This window comes from Tribolium castaneum, chromosome 1 (assembly GCF_031307605.1).
Source record: "Tribolium castaneum strain GA2 chromosome 1, icTriCast1.1, whole genome shotgun sequence".
NCBI classification, from domain to species: Eukaryota; Metazoa; Arthropoda; class Insecta; order Coleoptera; family Tenebrionidae; genus Tribolium; species Tribolium castaneum.
This window is the reverse complement of record NC_087394.1, coordinates 31,728,816-31,743,998: the sequence shown is the minus strand read 5'-3', so window position 1 is coordinate 31,743,998 and position 15,183 is coordinate 31,728,816. Positions and strand designations below refer to the sequence as shown.

The 15,183-nt window shown below is 34.1% G+C and overlaps 4 protein-coding genes across 6 annotated transcripts in view; 2 read left to right on the top strand and 2 right to left on the bottom strand.

The window, feature by feature from the left end:
- The window catches only part of LOC657249 (GTP-binding protein REM 1), a 37,415-nt gene extending 32,763 nt beyond the window's left edge, over positions 1-4,652 (top strand). The window contains exon 5 of the mRNA XM_008192638.3: positions 1,724-4,652. Coding sequence (XP_008190860.2) covers positions 1,724-1,989 — 266 coding nt within the window. The 3' untranslated portion in view covers positions 1,990-4,652. The remainder of the gene's footprint in view (positions 1-1,723) is intronic.
- LOC657323 (craniofacial development protein 1) lies at positions 4,555-6,568 on the bottom strand. Of its 2 annotated transcripts, none has more exons than XM_008192639.3 (3): positions 6,435-6,568; positions 4,987-5,666; positions 4,555-4,928 (listed from the first exon to the last, which is right to left on the bottom strand). In XM_008192639.3, the coding sequence occupies exons 2-3, from the start codon at positions 5,661-5,663 to the stop codon at positions 4,823-4,825; spliced, it is 783 nt and encodes a 260-aa protein (XP_008190861.1). In that variant the 5' UTR covers positions 5,664-5,666; positions 6,435-6,568; the 3' UTR covers positions 4,555-4,822. The 2 variants fall into 2 exon arrangements, with proteins under 2 accessions (XP_008190861.1, XP_968882.1); XM_963789.4 differs by lacking the exon at positions 6,435-6,568 and adding an exon at positions 6,121-6,428.
- LOC657401 (uncharacterized protein) lies at positions 6,552-8,954 on the top strand. 2 transcript variants are annotated; one of them, XM_963863.4, is made up of 3 exons: positions 6,552-6,690; positions 6,751-6,966; positions 8,459-8,954. In XM_963863.4, the coding sequence occupies exons 2-3, from the start codon at positions 6,832-6,834 to the stop codon at positions 8,702-8,704; spliced, it is 381 nt and encodes a 126-aa protein (XP_968956.1). In that variant the 5' UTR covers positions 6,552-6,690; positions 6,751-6,831; the 3' UTR covers positions 8,705-8,954. The 2 variants fall into 2 exon arrangements, with proteins under 2 accessions (XP_968956.1, XP_008190862.1); XM_008192640.3 differs by having other exon boundaries at positions 6,553-6,690; positions 6,739-6,966.
- Positions 8,955-9,194: 240 nt separating this feature from the next.
- Positions 9,195-14,267, bottom strand: SRPK (SR Protein Kinase). The gene is made up of 2 exons (XM_001812202.4): positions 12,970-14,267; positions 9,195-10,342 (listed from the first exon to the last, which is right to left on the bottom strand). Exons 1-2 carry the CDS (start codon positions 14,116-14,118, stop codon positions 9,809-9,811), a joined length of 1,683 nt encoding a protein of 560 aa, XP_001812254.1. The 5' UTR covers positions 14,119-14,267; the 3' UTR covers positions 9,195-9,808.
- Positions 14,268-15,183: the final 916 nt, after the last annotated feature.

Below are 15,183 nucleotides of genomic sequence, written 5' to 3'. Positions count from 1 at the left end.
GAGATAAAATAACATTTTCAGAGAAAAAATATCTCTACTGAAATTCCTTTTCATTTCCAGAAGCGCATTATAAATAATAGATTTGACATTTGACATCTGCATGTCCAAATGATAAAACGTATCTAACCACGCACCTTCATCTAATTATTAACGACCACAAAATTGCGATATTTGAATTAGAAAATGTATTTTATCGTGGAAATCTTTTGTTATTTTTAGATTTATGTAACGGAATTATTCATAATGAGGGATGAGGGTCTGGAAACTTTTTCTCCTTGTACGACAAATTGAAGACACATTTATTTAAAATTATAAGGAAATAAGCTTTCAACGCAGAGCAGGTTGAACACGCAGATTTGTCGTTGACTAAGCAAATAAATAAGAAAAAAATTTTTTGTAGAGACATTTTAATTTAAAACACGTTGCTGTGGGAAGCGTATTTTAAAATAGTGAAAACACATTGCTATGGGAAACGTGTTTTAAAATAATGTTTATAATCTAGAATTCAGAAAAGAAAAGAAAAGAAGGCTTAAAATGTTATCAACAAAAAAAAATAATTTTTCAAATTATTTTGTATTAAAACTCTTTCTTTTAATGTTTACAATTAACGTTATGCAGACATACAGTTAACCAAAATAAAAATGACGTGCCCATAACGCGTAACCTAATTTTGAAGTTCGACATTTTGTTTATTTTTTTTTTGAAATAACTGAGAATTTTTTCTTCAATAAAAGAATTAAATAAATATTTTTTTTAGTTTTTTTGCAACTTTAATCAAGTAATAATAATAATATAATTTCTAATATCACAGCTATTATGTAATAATAATGATAAAAGCCTTTATTTGAGAAAAAATGTGGGGAGACGAAATCTAGCTTAGTCGGTTGAGGCAAAATAAATTTCAATGGGACATTAAACTTTGCTATAAATAAAATAAACAAACACAAAGAAACAGTTCATTTTCTTTAGGGTTCCATTTGTTATTAATAAACAAAATTAAAAATTAATTAAATTCTTCTACGACTGATTGCCTTCTTCTTGAGAATTTTTACGTAATAATGTTTTTGCATCAAAAACTTCAAGAATTAAAGATTATATTTTTCTTAAATTTCGGTTTTTAAGTTTTTTTCGGCTCCGTATATTTTAGTAATAAATTTAAAAAAACGTGTTAATAGCTTTAAAAAAAGTAAGAACAACTAAATTTTTGACCGAATTTTGTCATTTTTCAGCATATTCTTGACGAAATTTCACCCAAAAACAAACGACTTGGAAAAAAGTTCCATCAGTTTCACTTGTGATTTTTGTGATTTTTTTCACCTGTTTGTGAAAACGCCACCAATTTGGACTTATTTTGTGAATTTTAAACAGTTTTGATGAACTCATATAAAATAAATGAGTACCTGTTTTAAAAATGCAAAGTAGGAGACGTGTTTTTTATGAACGCGTCATTTTCATTTTGGGTGACTGTACTCTCAGAAAAATCTCCTGGGGCTTTTATCCTGATCCGCTAACGTTAATTTTTTAAAGAGATACCAGTACATCCGGAAAATAAAATGTTTATTATTGCAATAAAAACATCGAGAACACAATATAACGTGCAAATTTTATGCTCGAAATTTTAGGAGATGAAAAATGAAAGGTTTTTTACGAAAAATACGTTAGGTTTTTGTTTGAATTTATCGCTCGTGGATTTATGGAAATGAGCTTTGCGTTTAATTTTCAGATGGCAAATGTCTGGCTTGCACCTTCCGGGCGAAATTTATCGAAATCTCCGTGGGCATAAATCACAACGTGGACGAACTCCTCGTCGGAATATTAACCCAAATTAGACTAAAAGCAGCAAGTGCCGAAGACAACGACCATCAGCAGCAATGGTACAAAAGCCGAGGTATGATGAAAGCTAGTATGAAGGCAAGACAGATGTTTACGTGGCTGTTTGGAAAAGAAGATTCGAAATTTAAAAATTGTGAAAACCTCCATATACTCTAGCACTAGTTTCGTTTACGGTACTACAATTATTAATCAAGGTGTTGTAGATAAACACACAAGTCTTATTCTTGGACATTACTTCAAATTTATACATCAATAACTACATCAAACAGCTCTTTGCGTTTTGTTTATGGCTGCGGTTTACTCAAAATGTGGGCTAGGGCCAAGACAAGATTTGCGTGTTTATATTATTAACGCACTGCTTGTTCCAAGAAAGCAGCAAATTGTCCAATTTCTTGGAGACAAGCACCCAATTTTACCAACGTTAGGTAAACAATTCTTACAGCAGATGAGCAAATTTGTGATAAATAAGGCCTACCTTCAACCACACCCAAATTCATTTACAGTTAGCTATCGTTGGTAAAGTGAGCCATGAAGCATATCTCAAACATTTGTATTAATGTTGATTCGTTTATGTTTAGTATTTTCTCTGTGTGATTATATTTTGTCACTGCTGACTGACTTTAGATACAATTATTTAAACAGATTACGTGTACTTCATCAAGTATATCTATATTTATATGAATTATATGTCCTGTAACAAAAATGTGGGTAAGACTTCGCTTCGAAAGTAGGTATATTGTGTTATCTATATCTTTGCATGTCGTTATCATTTTTATCGCATTGAGGACGAGGAAACGTGATCCTTGAGGGAATTGAGGCGGGAGGAAAACTCAAATCAAAACTGAACCATAAAACATTTCTTTCTGAATGAAAAAGCACACTGGAAACTGCACTAAACAGATGATAATCATCCGTTTATTGGCGCGCGACTAATTTGAAATATTAAAGCAGTGAACCGATTAACCAGTAGATTGAACCCGGGAGAACCCCAAAACAAACTGTCGAGTAAGTTCATTTAATAGCTCGCTGAAGATGTTAAGCAACTAATTACTATGCAAATGCAAAAACTGGAAGAAAACTGTGGACAAATTGAACCATTTCACACCAGCACGTAATTGTGTTTTGTGGCTACCACCCCAGCAAGGGAAAATCGCCGTGAAAATGGATTAAAATACGTAAATACGCTTTGGGCATTCCGGCAGCAGAACCGATGATTATTTTATAAATTGTGAGAGGACGTGAAATAGTTGCGGCCTGTGGCGTTACAAGGATATTTAATATTCGCGAGACTTAATTAAAGTCGTATTTAGCAAAGTTCACTCTCTTGAAAAGTTTGGAGTTGAAATGCGCCTTGTGGACGTTTGTCCATTAAAATTGAGAAACTTGTACAAATTAACAAACTGCGCGAAGCATTTAAATAATCGATCTGTTTACAAGGAATGAAAAACGTTAATTCTATTATCTAAGACTTGTTACACAACCTACGACATCTTTCAAAACCGAGTCAACAAAGTTCAGGGCAAATCTTTGTATCAACAGACCCAAGTTCCGCTCCACAATCTCGTAATCAATATGAACCTGTGGCAAATTTTGTCGCAACTGAAAATACAATACTGTTCTCCTGTGGAGACATGTCACAAAAAATATTCCGACAAATGAGTACCAAGGTAAGAAAGTTACATATTCTCTCTCGAATGAGCACTAATTGAGCGAAAGAAAGAAAATATTTATGCTTTGGGGAAAAAATTGTCTTTCTTTATTTTTCAAAGGCGCATATTGGAAATAAAAGAAAAATTACTCAGGATAAAAAAATTGTTACAGTTTGGCTTAAAATAATCGCGTCAAAACTACAGCGTTTTTAATTTGCGCCGTTACATAACGAACAGATGCGTGCTGTGGGTACTTGGTTCAAAAATATATTTTCTAACGAAATTTTAAAATCTAGATCCGCAAATAAACTGCCACGTTTGATTATAAACAAAGCCATAATAATACGATAAGTGTGGGCAAAGAGTGATTGAAAAAATTAAAATTCCATCTGGAACAGCCCTAATAATTTATCATGCTTATCGGGCAAATAAATAACTTGTTTTGTACAGTAATTGACTCTTATTAAAGTAGTAATGGATTCTATGATTAAATACTAATTAAAAACCTATAGAAATAAAAACAAAACAAAAAATCATGTCCTTTAACACTTACGGGTGGTGTAGGTATAATTTGGGAACAACGACCTATAATTACTTGTAAGCACGCAAGAAAAAATATGTTTATATTTGTATATTAAAAACAAGTCAATGAACCGTATTTTAAATTTTATTCGGGCGAAGAATCAAATTAAATTAGTGTTCAAACCATTTCTCAAAGCAAACATTTTTCAGAGAAGTGATTTTTGTAATAAACTTCTGAAATCGTAATTTCTTACAACATTTCGATAGGCAACCAACATTACAGGCCTTGTAGGTCTGCAGGCAAAAAATAGTACTTTAGGGACTACTTCGTTCAGTTAAAAATGTTTTATGGGAGTTGCAATCATGGCCTAATACTTGCAAACTTTCAAAAACTCAAATAGTTGCCGAGGACCCATTTAAATGTGATGTACGAACTACGTAGTACTATTTCTTATATTTAGGATAAACCTTAAACAACTGTCTTCCTCCTGCACACTTTTTAGTATTGTTAACCTTTAGGTACATATTTACATTTCTTACATAAAAGAACTGTGTACTATACAACTTTATTACTTGTTTTTTGTACAATTTTTCCTATACTTTTGACAATAATAACTGTATGTTGTATAAATAAATATATTTCTTTGAGCTGTCTCATTTATTTAATGTCTTAATTTACACAAGAGGATACAAAAATCTATAACGAAGTCAAATTAAAAAAACACACCTAATGATTAAAATCAATTGAGGAGCACGATATAAAACAATCGGAATGTAAAAATAAATAAATAAATACAAGCAATACTGAGAATCGTCACTTAGGCGTTGTTTAATCTTTTACTCCTCTCCTTGCTGCGTATTTCTTTCTCAATCTCAAATCTTCGTAAGTCAGCCCTTTGCAAAAAATCCTGCCGTTCCAAATAACTAAAAAAAAACGTTTAATACACCTGACTAAAACCTTGAGATCAAGTTGGCCACTTACCCATCCTTGCCTTTATTATGGTTCTGAAGTTCTTCCTGAAGATTCTCCTCTTTTTTAAACTGATCCCAGTCTAACTTAGACTTTTCCAAAGTACTAATTTTAGTTTTTTTCCCCAACTGGCTTAAAATTCCACTTAAACCACCTTTACTTTTGACAGGTTTCCCCGGCTCACTAGATTTATTTGATAGTCTCGCGTCAATTGAATCTTTTGCAACTTCTTTTTCTACTTTAACTTCCTCACCAGCAAACTTAAAAACTTGAGTTATTTTAACCGTCTCCGGTTTCTTTTCTTCAGTTTTTTTAGCATTGTCTACTGTTGTTGGCTTATTACTATTTGTTGGCAAATTTTTAGCTACATCTTTCTTTGATTGAAATCCAGTGTCTTTCATAAAATCGGCCCATATATCATCCGCCAGTTTCTTCTTTTCTTCCTCTGATACCTGTTTCGGTGCGCTATTATTGACTACTTCTTCTTCTTCAATCGGTTTTTGCTTCTTTCTGGGTTTTGATGACTGTTTTCTTCTTTTTTTTGCTTTGCCACTCACGTTTTCACTGTCGGAAAAATCCGATTCTGGATCTCCGTCAGATTCAACTTCAGAAACGTTTTCTTCTTTTTTGTCGGGAACGTAATCTTCATCACTACTGTCACTGTTTTCCGGAAGTTCTTCAGGATCCATTATCTTCAATGAACGAAACATAAGTTTTACATCTTTTACGTAAGTAAAAGAAAATAAAAGACACTAAATTGTTTCAACACGGAAACTTTTTATCACTTTTCTTTTTTTTAATTATTACAAATGACCTTGAACGTTCTTATACATTTGAAATGGAGTTTACAAGTCTTAGGCAAATTTAAACAACGGGCGGTAAAAAATGTCGGTGTTTTTCCTAATTTTTATAAAGAACATTTAAGTGAAAAGGATGATTTCTTTTTACTGCCAATTGGGTAACCAAATTTCTATAAGTTTTACGAAAATTTCGAAACGTCATTAAAATGACAAGGATTCAAAATTCAGTAAAATTGTGGAAATTTTACATAAAGGACGCAAAAAAAGAACAAAAGTTTGTAGAAACACGTTTTTACATGATTGTAATTGTTAATATTATATAAAAAAAATATGTCGCAACACTTACCGTTAACTTATCGGCAAAATACACAAAATGTGATTATTTTTCGGCAAATTAAGTACAAGCCGGACAGTGTATCAAGCTTAATAATTTACTAAAAAAACACAAATTAACTCAGCTGGAGCACAAGCGACCGATTACGAGGGAAGTTATCGCCATATTAGAATGCACTTCAAAAACACAGAGCCGATAAAAAATTCTATTTTTGTAACTCCAGTTTCTAGAACTTTGCAGTTAACGAGAAAAGCCAATCTGTTTGCAGGACTTAATTTCCTTTTATAAAAAAACTTTATGGATTTTTCTTTGACGTTTAAGCTTACCAGATCTAGTAACTTGGTTGCTGTTTCGTTGGCACTAAATATTTACAACGAAAAAGGTTAGAAATCATTATGACAGAAAAATAATTAAAAGTGTTTTCCTAATCTATTACTCATGACTGTGAGCTGAAAACTCGATGATTATCACTACAATGAGTCTCCATTTGTTCAAAATGAAAGTCAAGAACTAACCAACCGTACTTTATTTATTTCTTGTCATTAAATCTTGTTTATGTTAAGTAATGTTTGTTGTTGCAAGGTAAATATTTCATGTTATGGCTCGTATAATTGCTAGATTATTACCAAGTGCATTAAACAGGTCACTAAATGAACGCTTCATCATGAAGGAACCCAATTGTGCAGTTGATAGTGTCACGTAAAGAAAAAATTGTTAAGAGAAATGAGCAAAAGTATGGAACTCGATTCTGTGAGCAACGTGCTTTGGCTACAACAGGCTGACGCTTTAAACACCTTCACTAAGATGTGGTATCACGTCTTCCTTTGGGCCTTGTTCTCATCCATTTTTGTGCATACGGTGAGAGAAGACATCATTAACAAACTACTCTCACACAGCATACACAAGCACCCACTTCGTAAAAAACAGTTAAACATTTATTGTTTTTAGGTGTCATGCCTTTTTACTGCAATTTTATCCAAACATTTACTCTCACACACCACTTCAAGGATCTATAAATAGTTTCAATCAAGATTTTTATAGATAACACAATACGGCCTAAGTAACAAAGTTACATTTGTCTGAGCATTTTTTGTTGTCCACATTTACGTTCAAACCACTAATCATGGGAACGAAACGTTTGTAAGTGTCCATCAATGCTAATTCGATATATTTGTGGCCTTTGAACTCATAAATAATCTTATTTACTTTGTTGGAATCATTAAAAAGTACGCAAACTGCGTTATCGAGATAAAACCGAATGAGAGCACACTAAATATTCACTCCGTTATGTTGTGAACAAAATACACCTAAAAAAATATAAAAAAATTGGATTGTTATGTAAGAACCATTGTATCTATTTCCCTAAGTGATTTTTTAAAACATTAATTAAAGCCACACGTTTGCATTTTTTGCCTCCTCCCATAAAACATTAAATTAGACAAATATTTCATTCTTTTAGTAAAAGTCCTGGGTCACAAGTATAATATGACAATCTTAATCTTAAAATAAAATTTATTAAGTTGCTGAAAATGAGTTTAAAGACATGGTTACGATTCAGATTAATAATCAAGTAATTAAAATAAGTTACCGATCTATCAGCTACTTTGTGCATTTTTTTTCTAATGAACTGAGTGGACAATTTTTCAATAACTCAATTAATTGAGACCGAAGAAAAAATAATCAATAAAAGAGAGTCTATGAAAGTGATAACAATTATTTAACTTTGTACATTTTTTTTGTATTCATCAAGAAACGCCAGGTTAGGTCAAGTTAAAGAGTTTGTGCCTTAAAAACAAGTTGTATGACAAAGGTTTTCAGATTTTAAATTTTAAGAGCAACGCAACAAAAAAGGTTGTAATGACTGTTTGCACAAGGCAAATTAAAAAATTACAGACGTTAAATTCTTAATAATTAGAAATAAAAGTAATTCAAAAATTTGTCGGATACTGGTATATAAAAAAATTCAAACTGCGAATATAGCTGAGGACACAAAAAAAGTGTAAGGAACAAAGTTGCAGAGGATTAAAATTAAAATGAAAAAAAAATAAATAAAAAATTCCTGCCTTTTTTCCAAGAAATTAGTGAACTAGTTGATTTTAAAGCAATTCGAAGCTGGACAGGCGTTGGAAAATGACTTGAGTTATTTCCCCGTTTCCTCTGCTAGTGTTTAACTCTGTCCACCAAGGACACATTCCTGACTGTTTAATTTTTGGACTCATAGAAAAACATAGTTATTAGATGAACATGCTGAGCATAAAAAACTATTTTTGATTTAATTATTTCCGGCTAGTACACACATAAATTGAACAAGTTATGGAATTTTTTGTTTAAAACTGTTTTGCGGTTTCAGATTGCCGGATTGATTGCCTTTCTTACATTAAGAAAACACAAATTCGGCAAGTTTTTTCCTTTGGCGATCCTCCTCATGGGTGTCGTCACTCCCGCCATCACCGGAATCGTGAGCAGTGCAGCGATAGCTTTCGTTTACCGAGCATCGAGTTTACCAATGAATCCCCTGTATGCGTTGTTTTGGGGTTGCGGACAAACGGTGTTGACAGCCTGCATGGGATTCACTCGCATCCTCGCCACTCTCTGAATGTGCAACGGACTCATTTCAATGATTCTAGATAATTAATTATCTATAATAATAAATGTGATGGTGCTAATCGCATATGAATATAGTGCAGGTATTTTGTATCGTTTCTCAAGTCATAATTTATTTTTTATCTAGACTAGTCCAATTGTTCATATTATGAATTGTAAAGATACACATTTTAGGGTAGGACCATTTTGTATATAATGCACTGTAAAGATAGTTACATGAAGAAAGTAAATTTTATTCCGCCGACTGTGTTTTTGTCAAGGGAGAGTCAAAGTCCGGTTTTAGCTGTTGTATTTATTTAAAATATTCATGTACCCAAAAAGTGTGTAAATTATTTTGAGGTCGTGGCTGTGAGGACAAGTACTGAAAGGGCCACGAGCGTTTCTGATTGAAATTAAATTTTATTTGTGTTCAATTTTTACAAAAGATGGAACTGAAAGCACATGTGTAAAAGTCGTTTAAACACTACAAATAAAACACGAAATATCAATTTAATATATACTTAGCATATAGAGATTCAATGTACATTGTATACTTTTAATTTTAAATATGGTTTAATACAAATGTTGGTGCTTTAACTAGTATGGAACTGATGAGCCTTGTCATCGCGTCTAAATGTTCTCATAACTCCAGTTGGGTAGACATTCATCTACGATTGACTCCTTGGCCGCCACATAAATACAAACATGAATTAATAAATACGGAACATTTATTACATAAACGAAAATTTCTGTAAAGCAGCCAAGGAGGACAGATATATTGTCTATGAAACACATACATCACAATTTCTCTATGACAAATCTATATACAAGAAACAAAGGCCCTGTAGAACCAGATGAAAATAAATTACTTTAACATAACGGCAGACGGCGCCAACTTGCCTTGAAGTTAAACTATGAAATAAACGCTCTGGTCAGCTAACAAGCAATTTAAAATAATTCAGTCACCTATATCTGCAGCACAACCAATCCCAGAAATAATTTACACAAGGCAGTGCTCTACTGGAAAACGCCGACAGTTAGCAATGGTTCCAATAGAAAATTGCTTACAATAAACTAATTTTGGGTTCAAGTCTAATTTAACTACATAGAGAGCAACTCATTTCTTGTTGAGCCAAGCGTGTTGGAGACACTCTGCGGCCGTGGCCCTCGTGTTGGGATCAAAGTCCAGCATCGGTTTCAAAAACGCCGCAAACTCCTCGGCGTCCTGACGACTCCACTCGTACTTTTCCGTCAGCACGTCCTCCAGGCCCCACGGCTTCAGCCCGGTGATGTGCCTCAGCTCGTTCTTCTTGTTGAAGATCAGCTTCGAGTTCCGTCCGCTTTGGGCGATCCGGCGCGGGATGTTGCCTAACAGTTCGATTATGTGGGCTAGATGGTCCTCGTCCCTGCAGTAGTCCTCCCCCGAGTGGGGCTCGAACAGGTAGTCGCCCGTCGCAAGCTCGAAGGCCATGCACGCGGTGCTCCAGATGTCGGCCGAAGTGCCGTACTCTGCCCCCAGGAGCACCTCCAGCGAGCGGTATTGCCGCGTTTGGATGTCTTCGGTGAAGTGCTTGTCGACCCAACACGCGTTGCCCAAATCGGCTATTTTCACATCGAAATCACAGACCGTAAACGCCGGGTCGGCCTCGACCTAACAACAATAGGTGCATATTGGATTTGTCCAACAAATGTTCAGTTTGGAGCTAATGAACTCATTTTCGGGAACAAATTAAACGACAGGTTATTCAATTAACCATTACGTACACTCGATAACTATATCCCATTTCAGTTCATGACAGAATTTTGCAAAAGCTCATTTGAATTTTTTGGAGAGAAATAAAGCACAAATTTTGAGCAAAGAAATCCACCAGAAACTCCAATTTGTGCACCATTTCACTCCAAAAAAATGCAAATGCGTTGTCGCAAAACCCAAAGATGAAAATAATTTAAGCCCTGGTGAACGATTTTAAACCGTAACTTTGCGAAATTTGACAACCGCGCCTTCAATTACTGCTTTTTTGGGCAAACTACGGTCAAAAATCTATCAAAAGTTGACTCATTTCATTTTTTTACGAAAATTGAGGCAATCTTTCCACAAGTTAAAGAAGAAATGTGGTGATTTTTCATAAATAATTACAATAATAATTAATTAAAAATTATTTTGTGGTGCATTTTTTTCTAAATAAACTGAGTGGCACAATTTTTAAATAACACAATAATTGGAACACAGACCCAATAAAAAATAGTTATAAGAAAAGAGAGTGTGATAAAATTGATAACAATTATTTAACTACATATTTTTGGTATTTATCAAAAAGTGAGGTAAGGTCAGGTTAAAGAGTGACTTTAATAATGATTGCATAAACAGAACAAACAAGGGATTAAATTTAAATAGTAGCATTTTTTAACAAGTACATCTTTCAAAATTTAAGCAATCAGAGAGAGAGGTGACTATAGTTTTAGCGAAATTCCAGGTCTACTAAGATTAATTTCTTTTAAAAATTGTCTGATGCATCCAAATTCAAAATTTCGAGGTGTTTTTTAATTAATAACTAGGTAATATTGCAAACGAATTAACATATTAACATATTGTACCCAAAAAACAGATAATAGAAGAAAGTCCATTCAAAACAAATCCCGAAGTAAATTTTTTTTAAGTAGTATATTAGTTCTGTTTACTCTTTAAAACAATTGTCAAGTGTTGTCATGTTTAGGTTGACAAAGTAAAATGAATAAATAATTTTCCGTTTTTATTTTTAACTAAATAATGGTCAGTTGCATTTTTTTGTGTCATGATTGTCTTTAATTCTTGTTTTTTGGATTAATATTTTCTTAAGCCTATTAAATCTTTCCTGACATTTAACATAATAAAAACCACATTTTTTTCAATGCAGTGGTTCCAAAAGTAAAGGTTTTAGGGTGATACAGTCCAGTCTGAGGGAATTTTGAAATTAACAATTAAAAAATAAATGGACAATTGCAACATTATTATTTACATACCAAAGTACCATGCAATCATTTAAATTTATAATTAGAGTAGTCGGTTTTTTCTTCTTTGTCATTGATAAACTAGTGCAAAGTGAGGGAAAAATGTATTCTAATTGAATATAACCGTTGGGAACATTATTATTTAACTCCTTAGCTTATTAATTATGAATATCGGCGCTTTCATCCAAGTTATAATAAATAAAGCCTACTCTAATTAAATTATAAATTCAAATGATAACATGGTACACATGAAAAATAGGTACTTTGCAATTGTCAGAATTTAAAAAAAATGACTACATACACTTCACAACTATGTTGAGAATCGCTTCAGTAATCTAAACATAGAAAAAAAAAAAGTTTCGGGACTTTCCCACAAAGATACGTTGGCTTGAAATGCGTTTTCTTCAAATACAGGCTAAAAGTTTCAGTGGTATGGTAAAGACGATTGTGAAAAATAATAATGTAAAACAAGTTCTCAAAAAAAGCTTTATTTTGAAGTAAAAAAATCTATTTTTTTTCCCTTTCGTTTATAAGAAAAAATCTATAAATTTAGAATTTTTTACTCTAAAATGAAGCTAATTTTTCGAAAAATTGTTCGGAATTCGCCAATTTTGAGACACCTCTGTAAAGAATATTATTCATATTCATAAATGATACATCAGTTTCTTTAATTTTAATAACTTTTCCATATGTTTTCTTTTCTACTTTATGTATTACAGTTTAATAGAGGTAATATATTCTTTACAGTTATTGAATTACGTTATTTGAATAAAAATCTTCACTTTCATTTGTGGTATTTTCAAAAAAAAGTAATAATTGAGACGAATATTTTTTATGTTGAGAATAGAAAAGCTGGCCATAATAAAAGCAGTAAATGCTATATAAAAATAATCGCTAGATGTGAACAATAAACGCTAACTGAAAATAATGAATACACAGTTATTAAAAAAACATTATAAAAACGGAACGAATAGGTAGCAGGTGTATTCACTGCTTAATTTAAAGAACGTTTAATAAATTCAAACCTCAAAGAAATAGGTCAAGCTAAGATCTTTGCACCCCTGATGGCTAATTTTGAGAGCTGCTCTTTTGCGATATATAAACATGAAGCTGACATTGCATTATAACTCAAAAATACCTCAATTTTTTCAGTTAAATTGTAATATGGGGAAAAATTGTTACTGAGAATTTGCGACATATCTCTGATGTTAATTTAACGTAAAAGTGGTTCAAAATCGTTCACCAGAAAGGAGAATTGGTTCCCTTTCTAAACCAGTAGATTATAACTACCTTGAGCTCGCTTCTGGACGTCAGCGAGGGGGAATCATCTTCGGACATTTGCATGACGGCTTCGGTAACGCTGTCCTCGCTGGCGGGGGCCTCGCCCCCGGCGAGTTCGTCAAGGCAACCGTTGGAGAGTTTGTCTTCGGGGCCCTCGGGCGTCGTCTCGGGACTCGGACTAGTTCCATTGCAGTCGTTATCAGTCGCCACATCGCCGTTTTCCTTCACCTTCTTCTGCTCCTCAATCTCTATGATTTGCTCCATCTGCCGTTTAAGTAGCTCATTAAGTCGTTTCGCCTTCTTCTTCAGCTTCTTCTTCTTGTTTTTGCTCATTTTCGACGCTTGTACTTCCTGGACCGGTGCGGTGCTTATAAGAGACGTGGGTAATTTTAAGCCTAGATGGTGCATTTCCGCCGCCTCGCACGCCAGCCTCCTGATATACTCTTCACTAACACAAATCAGGACGTTTTCGGGCTTGATATCGGTGTGGATTATTTTACATTTCGTATGCAAATAGTCGAGACCTTCCAGAACCTGCCGCATGATTGTGCGGACGTTGTCCAGAGGGATCCCTCGGTAGTTCGATTTGATAATTAGCTTTAACAGGTGGTGGCCAAGCACTTCAAAGACCATGCACACGTGCACGCCGTTGATTCCGCTGATCTTGAAGTCGTTCAACAACTGGACAGTCTTGTTGCGTTTGGGGTCCGTGGGGTCGGACTCCCGCACCGCTTTTAAAATTTTGATTTCGTCAAGCGCCGTTTCGGTGAAGTGTTCGGCCGATTTGACGATCTTCAGGGCCACGAACCGCCGGTCCTGCAGGTCCCAGCACAGCCACACGGTGGAGAAGTGGCCCCAGCCCAGCTTCCGCGTGACGTGATAGCGGTTGAGGAACAGGTCCCCGATTTTGACAGGATGGTAGCCCCCTTTCCGGTAGTCATTGCTGTCTTCTTGCTCCTCCTCCTCGCTCGTGTACGGGTCGTCCTGGTCTTCGATCGTCTCATTGCTGGAGCTGTGCGAGGGCTCGGTCTTCGAATTGATCCGGTTTTCCCCGTGGCCGTTCATTTCGTTCTTACCTTTTTTCTTAGCTGGCTTATGTCGTTTCTTTTTAGCTTGGATAGCTAAGACACGTCTATTTACGTCCAATTTTGCGCTCATTTGTAAAATTGTTCAATTAAAAACCACAGTAAATCAATAAGAATGTTAAATAATCGTCATTTCTACGAAAACAGTTTTGTTTGATTATGGCCGCCGAGCTCGACGAGAATTTTTTAACAAAAACGACTAGCGACTGCAGCGCATGACAATCGCTGCGCAACGTCACTATCGAATCGACTCGTGTAAACTTCGTTTCAAAACTAGAAAAATTCGGACACGACACCCACGTCACAGATTCACGTCAAACTCAAGTTTCGTATTTTTTAGCAATCTTTAACACTACGCTTTATAGAATGGTGTAACAATAATTTGCAGATTCGTATTAAATAAACTAAATATTAATATACTTTTACGTTCAATCTGTGGTTCAACTTAATCAAGCAGAATGTAGACGGAACGAAATAATAAATTTGAGTTGTTTAAAAAACATCAGAATCAGATTGCTACAACTAACCGTTCGGAAGATATCGTCAAAAATATGGTCTAGTTACAAAAATGTCTCAACAAAACTTACGTCATTATCTATCAATTTTTTGGAGTTATTTCCTTATGATTGAGTGTTTCCAATGTAAAATAACCAGCGGAATCCAAACTTGCAAGAATCAGATCGGTACGACTAATCTTTCGGAAGATATCGTCAAAAATATGGTCTAGTTACAAAAATGTCTCAACTAAACTTATGTCATTGTCAGTCAATTTTTTGGAGTTATATCCTTATAATTAAGTGTTTCCAATGTAAAATAACCAGCGGAATCCAAATTTGCAAGAATCAGATCAGTACGACTAACCATTCGGAAGATATCGTCAAAAATATGGTCTAGTTGCAAAAATGTCTCAACTAAACTTATGTCATTGTCAGTCAATTTTTTGGAGTTATATCCTTATAATTAAGTGTTTCCAATGTAAAATAACCAGCGGAATCCAAATTTGCAAGAATCAGATCGCTACGACTAACCATTCGGAAGATATCGTCAAAAATATGGTCTAGTTGCAAAAATGTCTCAACTAAACTTATGTCATTGTCAGTCAATTTTTTGGAGTTATATCCTTATAATTAAGTGTTTC

Coding starts and splice junctions, on each gene's coding strand:
- LOC657323 (XM_008192639.3), bottom strand. CDS start 5,663: ATGGATCCTGAAGAACTTCCGGAAAACAGTGACAGTAGTGATGAAGAT. Junction 4,929..4,986: donor CATAATAAAGGCAAGGATGG/GTAAGTGGCCAA, acceptor GTTTTTTTTTAG/TTATTTGGAACGGCAGGATT.
- LOC657401 (XM_963863.4), top strand. CDS start 6,832: ATGAGCAAAAGTATGGAACTCGATTCTGTGAGCAACGTGCTTTGGCTA. Junction 6,967..8,458: donor CATCCATTTTTGTGCATACG/GTGAGAGAAGAC, acceptor TTGCGGTTTCAG/ATTGCCGGATTGATTGCCTT.
- SRPK (XM_001812202.4), bottom strand. CDS start 14,118: ATGAGCGCAAAATTGGACGTAAATAGACGTGTCTTAGCTATCCAAGCT. Junction 10,343..12,969: donor CGTCCAGAAGCGAGCTCAAG/GTAGTTATAATC, acceptor TATTGTTGTTAG/GTCGAGGCCGACCCGGCGTT.